Source organism: Choloepus didactylus, chromosome 4 (genome assembly GCF_015220235.1).
Source record: "Choloepus didactylus isolate mChoDid1 chromosome 4, mChoDid1.pri, whole genome shotgun sequence".
NCBI classification, from domain to species: Eukaryota; Metazoa; Chordata; class Mammalia; order Pilosa; family Megalonychidae; genus Choloepus; species Choloepus didactylus.
The window spans coordinates 94,613,540-94,632,518 of NC_051310.1; the positions used below are offsets into that span (position 1 = coordinate 94,613,540).

The 18,979-nt window shown below is 44.7% G+C and overlaps 2 protein-coding genes across 13 annotated transcripts in view; both read right to left on the reverse strand.

Annotated features, from left to right (window-relative positions):
- Positions 1 to 4,638: 4,638 nt before the first annotated feature.
- Positions 4,639 to 8,403, reverse strand: RPS17 (ribosomal protein S17). The gene is made up of 5 exons (XM_037835349.1): positions 8,321 to 8,403; positions 7,869 to 8,020; positions 7,127 to 7,232; positions 6,517 to 6,582; positions 4,639 to 4,766 (listed from the first exon to the last, which is right to left on the reverse strand). Exons 1-5 carry the CDS (start codon positions 8,321 to 8,323, stop codon positions 4,686 to 4,688), a joined length of 408 nt encoding a protein of 135 aa, XP_037691277.1. The 5' UTR covers positions 8,324 to 8,403; the 3' UTR covers positions 4,639 to 4,685.
- Positions 8,404 to 10,469: 2,066 nt separating this feature from the next.
- The window catches only part of CPEB1 (cytoplasmic polyadenylation element binding protein 1), a 112,495-nt gene continuing 103,985 nt past the window's right edge, over positions 10,470 to 18,979 (reverse strand). For all 12 annotated transcript variants that reach the window (XM_037833153.1, XM_037833151.1, XM_037833152.1 and 9 more), the window contains 5 exons: positions 18,164 to 18,300; positions 15,496 to 15,694; positions 14,080 to 14,174; positions 13,388 to 13,468; positions 10,470 to 11,942 (listed from right to left, as the gene is read on the reverse strand). In XM_037833153.1, coding sequence (XP_037689081.1) covers positions 11,832 to 11,942; positions 13,388 to 13,468; positions 14,080 to 14,174; positions 15,496 to 15,694; positions 18,164 to 18,300 — 623 coding nt within the window. In that variant the 3' untranslated portion in view covers positions 10,470 to 11,831. The remainder of the gene's footprint in view (positions 11,943 to 13,387; positions 13,469 to 14,079; positions 14,175 to 15,495; positions 15,695 to 18,163; positions 18,301 to 18,979) is intronic.

The following is an 18,979-nucleotide window of genomic DNA, read 5'->3' on the forward strand; positions in this document are numbered from 1 at the left end:
AATTCTTGTTGTTTAAGCCAACACACGCACACATTTATATTCTCACCTCTGGTTGTCCTACACAGACTATTCATAGAAGTTAATTCTTCATACTTTTCAAACTTGGCACTGACTTCTTGAATAAACTGAGCAGTACTGGGGACATCTTTTGACTTATCAAGAGCCAAGGGAAAACCACTCAAAATCAGTAGCCTTGTTTTTTAATTGACTGCTGATGTTACTTCCAAGCTCTCAACTCTTCAAGCCACTGTCCTTACTGAAAGCCTAATTGTCTTAAACAAGTTTTCCCTGGACATTATTCAGCGGCTGAAGTAGACCACAGCTGTGATCAACTAACCAGAGGCTTCCCCTGCTTGGCTACCAAACAGGGACTTAGAAACTTAGGTTGCAGCCTCATTTTCATTTTTTTTAATTTTGTGAGGAAATTCTACTATGATGAGATATTCCATTTCAAGTTTTCTAATTTTTCTGACTGTTGCTTTCCTCTGAGTCTGGGATGCTGTGTTGAGTACACAGTCTAGTAATATTGGTATATATTGTATTCTTTAAGCACAATGTAATTGCATAATAAACACAATACTTTGCCATCTAATTAAACAAATAACCTGCACTTCACCGAACCTTAGAAGCACAACACTTAAAGCTCAGTTTTTTCTTCTCTTTTTGTTTTGACATGATGAGCATGCATTGGTAATTTAACAAATGAAATAAAGTGCCACAGTGTGGCACTGCACATGGCACTTGAAGTGCTATTGGTTATAACTATGTCAGTGTGCTTTCTGGTGTGCCAGCAGTGTGACAAATGACGAGAGTACCACAGTCACCATCACAACTACTCAACTCTGCCACTGTAGCAGGAAAACAGCCACAGACAACACATAAATGAATGAGTGGGGCTGTGTTCCAATAAAACTTTATTTATGGACACTGAAATTTGAATTTCATATAATTTTCAAGTGTCACAAAACATTCTTCTCTTGATTTTTTTTAACCATTTAGAAATGTAAAAACCATTCTTACCTCATGACCCATACGAACACAGGCATTAGGTCAGAGTTTGCTTACTGCTGCAGTTGAAGAAAAAGAGAAAATAAGTTCTAATGAGGGAAAAAGGCAACTGTAAGTAAAGCAGAAAGAAATAAAGATAAAAACCCAAGTGGATTTATTTATTAGAAAATATTAATAAAATAGTCAAACATTTGACAAGTTTAATTTAGAAAAGAAAGCCTAAGGTGAAAGAAAAATGAGTAGTATCAGATATGGAATGTTTCCCAATTGTGAGACAAGCCTGTATAAGAAATACTAGTAAAATTGAAAATCTTGATGAAGGAGGCAGTTTTCTATGACAATTTAAAGAAGAAATATGAATTTCCTAATATAGGGGGAAATTTTTGTTTTTAGAGCAACACTCTCGTAAGTATCCCAACTCCTGGCGTGCTCTTCCATTGCCTTCGAACTATTTTACTACTCTGAAGTCGTCCATAACTTATAGCATACAAATAATTTTTGTCCATAGACGTGCAAAAAACATTAAATCGGGTGGAGATTCTGTTGACTTCCCTCCCCACTGCGGAAGGAGCCAGGCTTGTGTCCGTTTGTGAATTCATTTCAACATTCCTTTACTCCAAATAAACTAGTGCTTCTTTAACTTTTACTTTGAACTGATTGTAACATCTTCATAGTGCCCTCAGTGATACCGAGTGTAAAAAAATCTGAGCATGTGTTCATTTTGTATCTATTTGTATGAGTCATTTCACTTTTTTTTTTTTTAATTACCTTTTAACACAAATAAACAAGGATGAAAATAGGAAAAAAAGAAAAAATTACCTCCCAAAGTTTCTGGACTCTCAAATCCTCAAAGAGCAGAGGTTCCCCGTCACGGAAAGGCAGAAGACCGTCCACGCTGTTTTATGCCAAGAACCAAAGAACCCGGAGACCCAGCACGGGAGAGTAAAACAACGCTACACACAGGTGGCTCCAATCCTGGCTGAGCACCACAACTACCTGGAGAGCTCGGGGAAACACGTAGGTGGGGCCACACCCATCTCCCCAGCCACAAATCACAACCTCTGGGGCGGGGTCTGGTATCTGCTTTTAACAAGTTCCACAGGTAATACTAATAGGCACTATTATTAGCCCTATTTTACATATGAAAGAAGTGAAACTTAGAGAAGTTACTCAGAACTGCTGGATCTTAAAACAGCTTCTTCACACTGCCCAAATGCCGCCACCTCTCTCCCTCTACCCGCCCCGCCCCGTCTGAAAGTTATCAAGTACAAAAAATAGTCGTGGCGGGTGAGTAGGAAGACTACAAATAATGCCGACACTGCCTCCTAGTGGAAGAGTGTGGCAAGCATCAGTAAACAGCCCAGACACCGGCTTTTCACATTTTATTGGTAGTTTTCTTAATTCAGTTCAAAAATATCCCATGCAGAACGTGCCACCTTTCCCTCGCCATTGACGCTCAGGAGGAGGGAGGAGGCTCCTTTATGCGGAGCTGTATTTAGAAGGCAGAAGTATCTGCTGAGGATTCCTGCACTCACACCCAAAAACGGTAACAAATGTTTGTTTTCCCTAGAGTAGAATACTAAGCAATAAATATAGTTAAGGAAGGAATTAGAAAATCATCAATGAGGCTAAAACTAGTGGGTGAGAAGCTGATAAGAACAGGATATTTAGCCTCAAAATATCTCCTCACAAATTACTAATTACAGTGGAGAAACCTCAATCTAAGTGATGAGTTAACATTGCCAATACTTAAAAAAAAAAAAAAAGTAAAAGTCAAGAAAGCCTGAGGAACTCTTTTAAGGGGACACATAAAAGATGCAATAGATGACCCTGGGTTGGATCCTGGACTGGGAAGAGAAATAGCTATAAAGGACAATATTGGCAAAAGTGGCAATAATTATGGAGCAGATAATGTTAAATTCCTGGTCTTGAAAATTGTACTATTATTATGTAAGAATGTCCTTGATCTTAGGAGAGACACTGAATCATCTAGGAGTAAAAGGGTGCATGTCTCCAACTTCAGCTCAAGTAGTTCAGAATAGAAGTGTGTGTTTGTATATACAGAGGGGAAGGGAAGGAGGTAGGGAGAGGGAGAACATGTAAAGTGACTGGGGCAAAATGTGAACAATTGGTAAATCTGGGTGAAGAGTGGGAGTTAACTATACTATTTTCGAATTTTTTTTTTTTTAAGTTTGAAATTACATCAAAATTAAGTTACAAAATCTAGTAATTCTACTTCTTGGTATATGCCCCCAAGAATTGAAAGCAGGGACTCAGATATTAGTGCATCCATATCCACAGCAGCATTATTCGAATAGCCAAAAGGTGGAAGTAACCCAAACGTCCATCAACAGATGAAAGGATAAACAAAATGTGGTATATACACCCAATGGGATATTATCCTGCCATAAAAGAATGACGTGCTCATGCTACTACAGGAATGAAACTTGAAGATGTCATGTTGAGTGAAGTAAGCCAAATACAAAAATACAGATATTGTATGATTTTACTTATATGAAATACCTAAAATAAGCAAATATATAGATTAGATTACAGGTTACCAGGGGCTGGAGGAGTTGACAGTGTGGAGTTATTGCTTGTTGGGTAGTTTCGATTTGGAGTGATGAAAGTTTTGATAATGGATGGTGGTGTTGGTAGCACAATATAGAGAATGCATTAATATCACTGAATTGTAAACATGAAAGTGGCTTAAATGGGAAATTTTGTGTTGTATATCTAAGTTGCCACCATGTAAAAAAAAAATTAAGTTACAAAATACATTTTAAAATGTTTGTATATAACAGCAGGTGTGCAAGGATCAGTGGAGGGCATCTTAGGAGACAATCTGACCTGGGTTCAAGTTCCAGCTCTGCCACTTCCTTGCCATGTGACCTTGGTAAAGACACACCCGAGACGCAGCTGGACCATGCAGAAAGACAGCGTGCATGCAATATGCTGCAACTCAACAGCTCCTTCTCCCACAGCACTGATGAAGACCAACATTTCATGCCCAGAGGCACGAGCCTAGCACCGACCCTAGTCTCTACCCAAGTTGGTCCCACAGCCTCAGTACAGATCCTAGTGCTCCAAGCCCAGACCTTTATGCAGCTGCATGAATGGTGATTTTAGCGATAAGCACCCAGTGCATTCCAGCTGTCGCTCTGTATAGACTGAAACATCCTTGTATTCCCCCCCCATTCCATAATCACATTGATTCACATTAATACTTTGTTGGATCTCCTATGCTCCAGCCACAGGGCTCAGCACTATACAGACATAAAACACAGCCTGTCCCATCTCCCCTACAGAAAACCTAACTGTCTGAGATACATGCTGCCCCCATGATATGGGTAGACTCCAGGAAACCCAACTGTGCACCAGGAGAGGCTGGGAGCAGATCCAGGGCACATAGGGTGAGTAAGGTAATCTGGCTTCTTCCTGAGGTCCCAGCAGGACAGAGCTGGCTCCCTTCAGAAGACTCCAGAGATTTCCACTCCCCACAGACCATGCAGGTTGGCACCCTCAGATTCCAGGAAACTACCAGGGGAGGCAGTAGGTGTAGAAGTGACCCCCTGAGAACTTCTGCACTTAGCTACACCCAGTCAACGCCACAGATGACAAGAGGCAAGGTTGATGTCCTCAGGTTTATTGAAAATATTACAGCATAGCAGAAAGATTCAAACGGCTCCACGTGGTGTTTTGAAATTCATTCCAACTGTGGGCTGAGTAACCTGCAGGTTGGAGAGGCTGCCAAAGTCCTGGAATAACAACAAAGTGGGTTCAGTGTGTGCAGTTCCTGGTGGCATCAGCAGTCAGAGCCCCAGACCCCACCAGCTTGAGGCCATGTTGGGGGGAGGGGTAGACCTGGCATCAACCCAACTGAGAACCTTCTCTGGACACTGAAGATCTGTTCTCCCTCCCTTCCCCAGAGCAGTATCTTTAGTGGCATCTTGTTTAGATCTGAAGGACCCCTGCCTCCTATAGTCAGCACTAGAGGCAATGCCTCCACTTTCCAAGAGTGTTCTGCAACATAAACATGACCACATGGTATCCAGCTTACACCATCCATGACTCACTCAATGTGCAATTTAGGGGCCACTTTCACTGACCCTGAACTGCGTTCTGTATCCTCAGTGCACATTCACACACTTCTCATTTGCATGGCCAGTCTGCTTGGAAAGCCCCTTACCCCTGTCTCTCAGGCAGTTTGGTGCTCCATGATCATGCTATTGTTTTCCCCATCCCCTTCAGATCACTTAAGCACGGTTTCTCAGTGGTGTTACTGGTATCTTATGCTGGATAATTCTTTGTGGGGGGCTGTCCTGTGCACTGTAGGATGTATAGCAGCATCCCTGGCCTCTACCCACTAGATGCCCGTAGCACACTGCCAGCTGTGACAACCAAAAATGTCTCCAGCCATTGCCAATGTCTCCTGCAGGGCGGGGGCAAAATCTGTTGTTCTGAGAACTACTATCCTAGGGCAGAGAGTGCCAATTCCTTTCCAGGAACCAAACTGTTATGTGCAGAAACATTCTAAGGACCCCGTCTCAGTTAAGAGGCACTACTAATCCAATCTATGTTTGCAAATGGTTCCATGTGTACCAGGCAACAGGCATAGTGTGGGAGGGAAAGATCAGGGCAAGAGTGTAAGGGCTCACTATATATCTGGAACTTTGTCACACTTAAGCCTCTTTACAATCAAAATTAAAAACTGCACTCAAGAGGAAATGATCCACAGCGGGTTTAGCTGTGTTGGAAATGTTTTTCTGAAGATGGGTGGCAGGGTACATGAAAGTTCATTTTACTCTTTATTATCTTTTGAATGTCTTATACATTTCCTATGGCCATAAAAAAGGAAAATTGAAGTTGCTTAAAATCAACAGGCTGCTGGACTGTGAAGCCCATGCTACTCACAGTATATTAAAGGTAATACTTGTGAACTACCTAAGTAGTGCCTAGTAAGCATTTGGAAATGAGACCACAACTAGAGGGCAGAGGCGGAAGAAGGCAGCTTTCTGAGTGGTAAACATCCAGGCAAAGGAAGTGAAGGCCCTGAGGGAAAGCAGGTGGAAGGAGAACCAGGTTAGAACCCATGGGGCAAATATGAGCCAGACAGAACTGAGAAGAAAATGGATGAAACCAAGAGAGAAGGGTGTCCTGGAAAGCACAGAAGAGGCCACTGGATTTGGAAATTAAAGCTTATAATCATAGGAAGAACAATATTGTACACAACTTTCAGTAAACAGCCACACTTATTCTGGAGGAAGTCTATAGTTTAGTGGTTAAAACTAGTATGGGATTCTCAATACTACCATTTACAAGCTGTATTACCTATAGTTATTTTTTTCTCACCTGTACAATGTAAGTAACAAGACACACTCACAGAGTATTGAGAAAATTATACGTAAGTGCTCAAAAGAATGTCTGACACAAACTAAGGACTCAGTATTAGCTATTACTACAGAAAATGCAGGGAAGTCCTACTTCAGGAATCTGGCAAACACTTACCAAGAGCTTCAGCATTTCCTTAGTGTCAGGATCTACTTCAATGATCTCCTGATCTAGGGCTGAAACCTAAAAGGAACAAGGCCCACAATAATCAATCAGAGCTCTCACTTCCCCTTCTGCTTCTCCCATTCTCAAATGGGCAGACAAAAAAGGGAGCGGGGGTATGGGGGGAGCAGGATAGACTCCGTAAGTGAGCAAGCAGTACAATACAGACCTCAAGGACCTGTACTTCTCGTTTTATCTTTCTTTGTATGCCCTCATCGTTACCTAATCAGTATTCAGAAAACCTCAAGACCAGGTCCATACCTCAGGAACACCATGTTAGAAGCCAGTAGCCATCAAACACTCATTAGGGGATCTCACATGAAAAATGAATTGGACTGAAATGGTCCTAACAAGACAGAAGAGAGACTAATGTAGCTAATGTAGGAACATACAGGTAGACAGATTATGAGCACCTACAGCTGGTTAAGGGATGTGCAGACAAAAGACTATTTTTCAGATTCAGCTGAGGTTTCGTGGGAAGTGAGATACTTTAAGGGGTTCTCAGGAACCTGTTTTTACATTTCAGGATGAGCCAAAGGCCCAGGGAAAGACCCAGAAAGCTTACCTCAGGAACATAATTATCTCTCCTTTCTCTCTCCTCTTCCTGCAGCTTGATGGAGATACCTCTCACAGGACCTCTCTGAATCCGCTTCATCAGATGTGTGACATAGCTACAAATGCCCAAGGAGAGCAATGAGAACACCTATCCAACCCCCACTGGTTCCCAGAACATCTAAATCTAAACGACAGCTTTAGTTCCTTCCCATAGTGAGAAGGATCACCATCCTAGGAGCTTCTCAACTCTGAACCTATACATAGATATGAATCTCTCGGTTCCTACGGCTTACCTAATGAGGTTTAAGTCTGTCTGTTTGATTTCTCTCACACCCTCTACTCAAATTCTCCTTCAAGATCATCAATTCCTACCCCCTTCTCAGCCTTTACCGTCGTCGAGTTCAAGTTTCCATAATTTACAAAATTACAAGTTTACAAAATTTTTTGAGCAATGGTATCTTGTCCAAATCCTACAGCCAACAGTGGAGAACAATTATGAAAGCCACGCTTAAAGCAATCAGGCTTTAAAGCAACGGGTAACTTCCTCCATGTATCACCACCAAACAACCTAACACGAATTTAGGATAAATGCAACAAAAACCCCTGCAAACACAAAACTCCAGCGCTCTTTCTTAGGGCATCAGGCAAACTCGCGATAAAGAAAACCACCACAGCACAAAGTTCCTACCCGAGTTGCTGGACGGACGGCCGATCCCCCCAACCTTATAGGGTTGGAGGCCGACTCAACTCACCCTGCTATCTTGTTACGGAGCTTTTTGCTGGGAATAATAGCGATCTCCTCGGAAACGCGCTTGTTCGTGTGGAAGTCGTTGCCCAGGCGCGTGTAGTACTTCTCAATGATGACCCTGGCCGCTTTTTTCACGGTTTTGGTGCGAACGCGGCCCTGCGGGTGGAGAAGACAGGGTCACTCGCGAGCCGGATCCCCCTCCTGGTAAGAGTGAGGCTTCACGTCCCAGCGGGAGTGAGGTCCGGGAGCTGGAACTGGGGTGGGAGAGGAGAGCAGAGTGGCAGGCAAGTGCCGGGAGCGCGGGGGTCATGGCGGAAGCCAGCGGCCCCTTGAGACTCTAGACCGATAGGGCCCCGCGCCTGCAGGGCCCAGGGCTCTTTTGGACGGCTGAAGGCCATGGAAAGCTGAGGATGGAGGACGATTGTGGGGATGGCGGCTTCGAGCAAAAATACCTACCATGTTGCCGGATCACTGGTAAAAGAGGAAACAGGAAGCACAAGAGATGCCTATAAAGCACAGGCCAGAAAGCCGCTTCCGCCTCGCCTGGGACATGCGCAGCCAACACGAGAGCGCCCACAGCGGCCCCTGGCGGAGCGGGGCGGAAACGTCGGCGGCGAGCAGCGCGCCCTGTGTGGGTTTGGCCTCGCGGCTTCTCGACTTCGGCGCCGGGCTGCGCCCCCACCTCCCCGCGTGCCTTCGACTGGCTTCCCTCGCCCTATCGCTGCATGCGCCGACGTCGAATTCATGTGCTCTAGGCTGGGAGGGGTGCATCTCTAATGCACAGTGCGGGGAAGGGAAGGCGATCCGGCCCCGTGCAAAGTCGAGTAAGTAGGGCGCCCCTCTAAAGGTGAGGACCCCACCCAGTTCGTGGGTCAGAGATTTGTCCCATCTATCCTGGCGCTGATACGAGTGTGACTGGGAGAGACTCATCGCATTCGTTACGAGTCTTTGCTCAAACGTCACCCTATCAAGGAGGCTTCCCTCCAACTTATATAAAGCACCACCATAGCTCCACCATTCCCTTTACAAGGCTCAAATATTGCTCAGTACTCCTCAGGTGGCTTCTTAATTTTCCCAGCTGGGCACGAGTTCCATGAGACTAAGGGTTCCTCTTTTGTTTAGCTAATCGCTAGTGTCTAGGGCACAGCAGACACTCAAATATTCAAGTGAACAAATGAAAGACACAGTTCACCCTTAGGGCTCCCAACAAAGGAGGGCACTTTCTTCATGTACAGCTTCTCCATGAGGTTCCTGCCAGAGCCACCCTCAAATCAGGCCCTTCTGAAACCAGTGCAAGCTGCCCCTAGTGCTTCAGGGAGGGCCCTGCCCACTTCTTCCAACTCTGTTCCTGGGGTGAAGGGAGTCTTAGGGTTCTACCAGAATGAAAAGCTGAGCTGGCAAGGCTGGATGAGAGTTATGGGCCCAGGGCCATACTTCATCCCTCAACTCACCACCTGGTCACGTCAGCCAGTCCAGCCAGATTCTTCCAATTGACTGTGGATGGAAGGCTGAAAGATAGAAAGCCCTCTCCCTGAAAAGAGGGATGGGAGAAGAGGTGCCTTTTTCTACAGTGTAGAATAGAGGATCAGGCTCTCCTCTGAGTGTTGCAGCTTATTTTACCAACAAACTTCAGATTAAGCTGCTGCCAGACCCCAAGTGAATGATCATGCCTCTCATCCTTGGCTGAAGAGGACTCTCCACAATAGCGAGCTCTTGAACCCAGAACAGAGAAAGGATGCATCAGTATGCAGGATTTCCTCCACCTCAGATTATACTGGAGTGTCCCCAAGGATCAGTCCAGCCACTGGATTAGTCCATCAGGTCCACCCTACCTGAAAAAAATCAGCAGCAGACTCTTACAAATCCTGGGAGCCAGTAAGAAAGAGTCCACATGATTGGGCTTTCTGAAGAATATCAAAAGATAAACTGCTCCCTCTTGGAAAGGAGCTCGGTCAGCATAGGTGATTTTGAGAGGATGAGAAGCCTCCCAAGCAAGAGAATCAACCCAGGGCTTACAGAAGATGAAAACAGGCTGCTCCTGCTGAAGCCTGAGCAGTTATGACTCTACATCTCCAGGTTGAGTGGGGAGGCTGCGAAAAGAGCTTCAAAACGCTTGTGGGAGGGCTTTTTACACTTGGGCTAGGGGTACCCCAATGTTAGAAGATGAAGGCAGTCATTCCTAGTGGGGAGAACGTATGAACAAAGGTAAAAAAGTGAGGATCTGCAAGTCAGGTGCAGCGAATCTCATGAATAGATTTTCAGTTCTGGAGAGGCAACAATTGATGGTGTTTAGTTGAAAGAAAAGACAGCACAGCAGAAATGCAGACAATCACTTTAAGTGGGTTGAGGGCTAATACATAGAAATGAGGCTGTTTTGTTCTGTGTGGACCCACTGGAAAGGTATCTCCAAAGTGCATTTGACCATGGAAATGACCAAGAAGTACTCACAGGGAGAGGTCTCCCACATGGCCCCATCATACTTAGGGCTAGAATCTCACCCCAGAAAAGCCAAGCAAACATTCTTAATCTGGAATCTTATTACCCTCACTTATTGCCACCGCCACCGCCACCCCCACCCAACCCGACACAGAGACAAAATCAGAACTCTGCTGCAACGTGTTTATTATGTGCCAAAAAAACTACACCACAGCTTACTCCACACATCTGTAGGAGAGTGCAGTCTTGCCTGCATATACTACAATGAGGTAGAGACTTCACACACAGCTTCACAAAACCCACAGAGTAGCTGGGATATGCAACAATGCAACGTCAGCTCAGCAGGAGAGAGGTGGGAGGGGGTTTATGACACTGGTTCTTTGGCACACAGCTTCCCAAGAGGGGCAAGTAGTTTGTTTGTTTTTTTTTTAATTTAAAAAAAAAGGAAGGAAGGAAGAAAAAAGTCAAGTTTTCAAATTCCAGTAGCATTTCAGTCGACTGCAACTCTTGTTCATACATTTCTCAAATGAAAGAAGTAAGGGAAGGGTACTTGCCCTCTCTAAGAGAAAGGGCTCCTGTGAGCCTTCATCTGTCCCCACCAAAAAGCAGCCCTTTTAGCTCAGTTACAAAAAAGAAAAAAGTCCTGTGACTTTGTGATTAAAAATTTCTATCAACCCTCCCCCCCCACACATAAGTGCAACTTAAGAAGGTGCAATAAACCATTTAAAACTATATACAGCAGCCGCTCAAACATTGTTTATCCGGTCCAGTTTCTAATTCAAAAGAAAATCCTTTTTTTTTTCTTGGTTGCAAATACCTTGATTTACAACTGTGAGAAACAGTGACCAGCAGTCCCCCAGACACAAATTTGCTATGTTAAAAGCTGCCAGGAAAGAAAAAAATCTCTTGTTCCAAACGACTTAAAAACTGTTTTAAGGAGTGTAAAAAGGAACCGGTAAAAACCCTCGAGCGTAAAATATGAAATATGATTTTGGTTTAAATGAAGAGCAAAGTCTCCTTGTTTACAGTAAAAAACACCAGCTGAACACTCAGTTTATGCCGTTCAGGTGGGGGTTAAATAAATGGAAAGGCACTGTATGGCAACTGCAAGAATGAAACCAATGAGACCTGCGCATCATCACCATCAGTATTGCAAGGAATGTAAAAAAGCGCTTTTAATAAATAAACCTAAATGTAGGCATTCGTGTCAACACCTTCTGGACACGGAGTTCTTTTTTTTGCTTTTCATTGGCAAAATGAGGAACTAAAATCTGGGAAAACTGCAGAGTCGCTTGAAGGGTAAGCCAGAGAGTCCTTGCCCTGGCACACCCCCTGAAAACAAAACCCGACAAAACTCATTGTGCATTAATTAGTGCAGAAACAAAGACAGATTCAGCAAGTGCAAAGGTGACTACGATTTTCCCTTGTCCTCGGGAAGCCAGCTCCCTGGCCGCCAGTGGCAGAGTAGTGCAGGCCGCTGCCTGACCTGCCAGCCTTGGGCGTCACAGGCCACTGGGCAGGGCCGGCTCCCCTAGCTGGAATCTCGATTCTTCTGGTTCCGCATCAGTGGGCTGTGGTGGCGCAGGCCCTCCATGCTGTGCCGCCAGTGCCAGCAGCTCCGGCAGAAGTACTTGAAGCAGACCTGGGTTGTGAGGAAAAAAGGGGGAAGATACCATACCATGTCAGCATCAGCCAGAAGGGCTGTTGCATGAGCTACTTGCTCTGTTTGAGAGGGAGTGGGGGACTCCCCGCTGTCTCTGTCAGATTAAAATGGATGGTCTCTGGGAGCCCTTTTGCCTCTAACACAGAGGGCAAACCAACCATGTCAAATCTACCAGCTGTTTCTATGGCTGCCCCTACTTTATCAGACACATTGAGCTGCTACTGTATACAGACTGTGCCAGCATCCTTCATCCCCTATTACTGTTACATCTGCTCTCTATCCCCCTCCCCTGGCCTCTCTTCTCACCTCCTACAGAACAGCTGCATTACAGAGCTGCTAACATGGAAGAACTTTTAAAGAATCTGACTACAGATTCTAATACTGAACAACATACCTTCCTCTTCAGACTAAGTAAGGAGAAATGACTCAATCTCAGTCCCACCTTTTCCTAGCTGTGTAACCTCAGGCAAGCTGCTAACTTCAGTAATAATCTGAAAATGGGGATCATCTGTGAAAGATACTAACACATAAAAGACAATGTCTGCTGGAAGAGGCTGATTAGAGAGGATACTGGTCAGACTTTACCCAACAACCCAAACTTCAAACCCTCACCTTGGAGCCTCAGTTTAACTACTATCTGTCTACAGAGACCCCAAACCTCTTACAGCGACAGCACCACTGCAAAAAACAAACAAAACTAAGCATGGATGAACTGCTAGTGTCCTAACTTCCCCTAATGCTTCACTGTGAAAGGGTGGTACAGACCAACACTAGTATCACTTGAGAACTTACCAGAAATGCAGAATCTCAGGACTTACAACAGACCCACCAAATCAGAATCTACACTTAAACAAGATTCTCAGGTGATGTGTATAAAAGTAAATTTTGAGAAGCACCGCCCAACACCCAGATCCATGCTCTATCACCCAGAAACATTCAACAGAAAGCTGCCACACTACTTTCTGCCTGTTTCTAACAACTGTGGTTTCAGCCCAGGCGCAAATATCAAAGCAATCCAGTTCAGAGGATTCCTAGGGTTGAGAAAAATCCATCTAACAGGCTTCAGAATTAGAGCAGCAGTGCCTGGTTCGTAAGTACTGCTGAGCAGACCCACCCAGGCTTCTGTCCTCTACAAAACCACCTATTCAGCAATAGTTGCATACTGCATAGCAACATCCCAGGCAAGAGGAAGGCCCAAGTGTCAAGACTCAATTCAACATACTTTCCTGAGACTTATGGGCCAAGGTATCTATGGGGTGCCCCTGTTCTGACCATCAGCAAACATTACTGCTGCTCCCTCTATACTCACTCATACAACAAGGAGTATTTCAGAACTCCAAAACTCAATGTGATGAAGTTGGCATGACGATTTTTAATTGAGGGTGAGGACTTCACAGATATTTCAAGTACCTGGGAGTACCCACCTGATCTCGACAGAAGAAAGGACCAGGTTGAGAACTGCAGATATGACACAGAGAATCTTCTAGGTAGGGGTCAATCTGAACCTACACAAAAGTAAAACAGGAGAACAAGGGGGTAGATCTTATTAGGAGGCAAGATGGACTAGAAGGGAGGTGGTGCACGTTATTGGGCCACACACAGGAATGCAAAATGTTCGCCTGTTTTAAAGGAGGCTTAGAATTATGGAAAGAGGGTATAGACAAGGATCCTAGAGGACAAACACACACATCACACAGAGCCAAGGTGGCCACTTCTGGGATGTGGGCACAACCTATCACTGTCTGGTATTGTCAGCAATTTGTACCCCAGCTCTCTATCAGTTAGCTACAGGTTAAGACCTCAGAGGGCTTATGTAGGTAAGGGTTAGAGAATGGGAAGCCAGGCTACCTAGCATTACCAAACAAGTAACACCCACAGTAAGGGAAGACACCAGATACTCTGAGGAGGTGCAACAGTGCCAGATCCCTTCCTCCTGAGTAGATTGAGACCAGGCCACTTCCACACCCTGCCCTCATGTGAATTCTCAGCAGTTTGGCTCACTTTCCTAAGTACACCCAGCACAAGCACAAATTCAGTCTCAGGCATGTCCTGTGTAGTAACTGGCTCCGAACCCTTTTAAATGCTCCAGAACAAGAACACAGACCAGCCCACTCACCTTCTTGGTGAACTTGGTGGTTTTGATCTCCACAAAAGCTGCGCTGACTGCTTTCAGGTAACTACGTTGGTTATTGAAAGTCACACGACCAGATCCTAGGAATGACAGATACAAGCTTAGCTTCTAGCCAAATTCTCCCAAATGCCACTAGGCAACACTCAGGAAACCCAGTTTCTAGACCAGTGCAGTCCAACAGAAATATGAGCTACTTATGTAATTTAAAATTTTCTAGTAGTCACATTGAAGTAAAAAGAAACAGGTAAAGTTAATTTTAATAATATATTTTATTTAACCCAATTTATCCAAATTATCATCTCAACACATGGCTCTAGCCACATTTCAAGTGCTCAATAGCCACATTTAGCTGGTAGTTACCGTAATAGACAATACAGGTATAGACCATCTTGGCGTAAATCATTCAAGAACCAGGGAAGGATTTGCTGATCAAAATGGGGAGAGAAGGGACCATCTAGTATAGGCAGACGCACAGGTAAGGTTAAAAGGGTTCAGAGGTTCAGAGAGGTTCAGAGTAGAAACACAGACAGAACATCTCAAAACTCTTCCCGGACTGGAGGTTCTCTACAGACCTAACAGAGGAGCAGGAAGCAGGCCCATCCTGCCAAGTGCCACCTCCATCCCTGCAGGCTCTTTAGTCCCCGTTCTCAATCTGCAGTGCAGCACCGATGAGCACACAGTGCTTCTTCCTGACCAGGTTCAGTGAGGGTGGGAAGAGTAAGCATTTGGGAAGGTGGATTAACTGTGTCTTGATCAGAAAGCTCAGACTCTGCTTTACCTCTAAATTCTATCACTGAGATTAAAAATAATATTCCCACAACTGAGGAATTGACCTCCTTTCTCTGAGTCCATACAGAGGTCCAAGTCAGGAAGACGGGCTGATCAAAACCCAGTGGTTAGGCTCATGGACTCTTCAAAGCTGGAACAGCATGGGCCTTAACGATACTGTCACTTGAGCCACTCAGAGTCCTCCTCTAGTCTGACCTGGTTTCCGAAGCTAGACAAGGCCAGAGTTTTTCAAGAACTTTTTAAATAAAAAGAAACCAAGTACATTCAAAAAAGTCTTGGCCTTTTAATGAATTAACTACCTGTTATCTGTCCCAAACTGTTTTTTTGTGAACTCAGTTTGCAACCAAAGTTCCTGCCTTATTCTTATTTATTGCTTCCTATAATCTCCTATCATCACTTTCTATTTTAATTTTACTTTTCACTTTTTGCTTGGGAGATAGGGAGGGAGAGCCATTGCTGATGACTTGATTAGGATAAGATGCTAGGCATCTGGCGTATGCTGATCTGCAGACCTGGGTCAGGCCTCTCTCTCTACTCCCATGGGGAAGTATCGCAATCCGGTCTGCATCCCAGGGGCCACCAAGCTTTTTCACACAGAAGTGGAACACTTACCAATGGGATACTTGTGCTTATCTGTGTCAATCCCAGCATACACTACTCCACCAAACAGGTCGTTCAAGATGGCTGCCAGGGCCTCGGCATTGAGCATGCCATGGAGAGCACCAACAAACACGGTCCTGCTAGGGTCAAGCCTCTGAGATGGGCTCCGAACAAAGTTGCTGTCAGCCAAGACCCAGGGAATCACCTGCACCTACAAGAACACCCAAAGGTGCATCATTCCTAGCAGAAAGCCACAAAGAGAGAGTCTCTTGAATGGCTAAGCCCATGCTTTGGAGAGATACTAACCACACAGTGGATAAGAAATTACCACCCAGTCTCAGGGACACAGGCATCCAATAAGCTCTCTCACCTCAACCCAGTGTGAGCTGAATTTTACTGAGAGTCAGTGTGTCCAGAATGGTTGGAGTAAGTAGTAGAAGAGCACTCACTTACCCTGTAGACCAAGCAAAGAAGTACCAAACTGGAGACTAGCACTCTATCACAACCTCTAAATGTGGTTCCAACAAAGAGCCATGAACAATGGTGAGTAGAGAACATGATCTGGAGTGTTCAGGAAAGGAAGGATTCATTGAGGAATCAAAGGATAAGAGTTGGAAAGACATAGGATGCTTATGGTATTTGTATGAGATGGTTACTAGCCCAATCAAGGCATTAGAGGGCTTGTGCCAGGAGCAGTGGGAAATAAATGAAAAGATGAAAGGTGGAAAGTGGTACACAGGTAATCACTGAGATCTTTCAGAGTAACACTAGGGCAAGTGTTGACCATGTCCCTTGCCTCTGAATTCCCTGAGCCTAGAGAAAAATCGAGTATAGCAGGCTGGAAACTCCACAATGAACTGAGTTAACAGATGATGAGATGTTTTAGAAGAGTAGCCTGTGAAGATACCAAAAAAAAAAAAAAAAGTCTTAAAGGAGGAAGAGATGAAGCAGTAACCAGCAAAAAGGCAAAAGCAGTATTTCAGAGGACAGGTGATTAAGGCATGGACAAGGCTGGTGGCACTGGGCACAGAACAGACCAAAACCAAGGAGACAGCAACAGAGGTGTTTGCAGAATTCAGACTTCCTGGGCATGGTGGGTAAACAAAAATCAGGACTGATGAGTTCTAGGCCTAGATGACATTGGGATGAGAGGGCCTGGCAGAAGTTACCAGGAGGAGCCAATTCTACTGGAAGATGAAAAGCCCATTTTCATATAGAAGAGTTTGGGATGACAGGACATCCCAAAGGCCCCACTGGAAGGTGGGTCTCAGGTAGCATATGAGGCTAGAAAGCCAAGTCTGGGTCTGAAGGGAAGATCAGCACCACAAAAACAAATAATTTATCTGAGAGGGGAAAGAAGAGAGAAGGAAGTCAAGTATTGGCTATGTTAGTGGTGGTGGTGGTGGGTGAGACAAAGGAAACAGAGTCAGAAAAGTATAAGAACCAAGACAACTACAGTCAATATATCAGAGAAAGAGATGAAATCACTGCACGGTGATCAGGAGGGAATGGGAGACAGAAGGTTTCAGGAGAGACCTGAGAAGGTGAGGGGGGCTAGGGTGTGGTAGTCTCTCACGGTGAAAGCGGGAGACAGGGAAGGAGGAGCACAACAAATAAGTCCTAGAACGTAAGGTGGGATATTAACCATCGTTCCACGTGGTGAGAGAGGAGAAAAGGTAGGGAAGCCGTGGATCACCATGGATAGCCAGAAGATTAACTTACCCTTCACTAAGACAGAATGTGAACTAACACCAGGAAACATCTATAAAACAAAGAGCCAGCTTTGTTACATGGGTTATTTTAAATCCGGTATGAATATCCCAATGTTAATAAGCATTTTAATTCCCCATTTTATAGATGAGGAAATGAAGTTTCAGAGATGTTAAATATCTGGTCCAATGCCATAAAAATGATGCCCTCTGGAATCAGATTTTTAAAAACACAAGACTGATTCCTGAATTCAAAACTTTCTTTGACAAATGGTTTCAAAAACACTATCCCTGAGAACATTTGGGAAGCTTGGTAAAAGTGGAGATTTCTGAGATCCATCAGACTGATTCAGTAAATCTGGGATAAGGCCCAGGAATCTACAATGAGGCCCCCAGGTGAGAGACCCAAGATGCCAAGGGTACACAAGGCTGACACTAGAAAAGGTATATGTTGAGAAAATCATATGGAGAAAACTATGTAACTAATAAAGCCCTGTATGAGAGTGAAGTGATCCATGGGTGGGTGTGGGCTAAAGGGGAATTCACTCACCACAGACTGAGAAGTCAGAAGACAAGGCAAGAGGGCAGGAGTAGGGAAAAATAACTGTATTATTTATCAGTTAAGTCCAAGTAGAAAAAGTTGCTGCTTTCAATTTTATCTCTAAGACAAGAAGTTTGGGCAGAAGCATTGGCTAGAAGAAGAAGAGTAGCATAAAAGCTGGGACACAGTTTGATCTCCATGGAAAGGAGTGAACATGCACACACACATACCATTGGAGCCCAAAGCTTGGTTTGTTTTTTTTTGATGCAATTGATTGGGTTTTGTCTGTATTTATTGTGGGGCAAGAAGAGCAGCCTTCTTACCTTGGCAGGAATACTCCTTATCCAAAGCCTGTGTACCCAATCCCAAGAAAATCCAGTGCGTCATATGCCAATTACCCTGACACAGAAAGGACACAGTGCTAACTCACCTCCTTGCACCGCATCCTTCGGCTGGACATCTTGAAATAATACTCGCTCAGGCCATCTGGGCTCAGTGGATCATGAGAGCAAGCCTGAAGCAAGGCCCGGACAGACTTCTCTAGTTCAAAGACCAGATACACATACCCTATTCCCAATGAGAGGAAAAATCACATTAACATCCTCTCCTGTGATTACACCTCAGCCTTGGCTTTGCAGCAGAGAGCTTCCTCGAGAGAGGAGGCCTCATATATGAGATACGTTTTTGTCCTAATCCTGAAAAGTTTTGTCAAAAGGAAGCCAGAGGATCAAACCAATGGAGGAAGAAGTGTACCATTCCTCACCCTAGTAAGGGAAGGAACTGGCAAGCTGGGACAGAAGATCCCACTATTACCACACAGCTCTGTATCCCAGAACAGAGCCATGTTCAGGTCAGGAGAGCCAGGCTTTCCTAGGGGCAGGAGGGATGGGAGGTCTACGGCCAGTTTGCCAGGATACAGAGGTATTGCTTTAAGAGTCCAGTTATACCACTGATTCAGTTCATGCAAACATTTTCAATTAAGATGGGGCAGAATGAAAATAGCACCTGCTCCTTTCTACAGGGAAGGGATCTCATTTCAGACCAGTGAGGAATCAGATGCTTGGTTCTCATTCCTGCCAACCCCAAAGGGATCTCAGAATCAGGTCGGCAACAACTTAACTAGGCAGGAAAGGCAGACAAAGGAAAGCTTTCTAAATACCTCAGTTTGAGAGGAAAGGAGCTGACAGGGTTTAGGTTTGGAGGGAGGCATACTGGGAAGGGGTTTTAGAGGCAGTTCCCACTGCAG

What these genes read in the sequence shown, in the direction of transcription:
- RPS17 (XM_037835349.1), bottom strand. An exon ending in GAGATAATTATGTTCCTGAG is followed by an intron (nt 6,583 to 7,126) that starts GTAAGCTTTCTG and finishes TGTTCCTTTTAG; the next exon opens with GTTTCAGCCCTAGATCAGGA. An exon ending in AGGAAATGCTGAAGCTCTTG is followed by an intron (nt 4,767 to 6,516) that starts GTAAGTGTTTGC and finishes TTGTTATTCCAG; the next exon opens with GACTTTGGCAGCCTCTCCAA.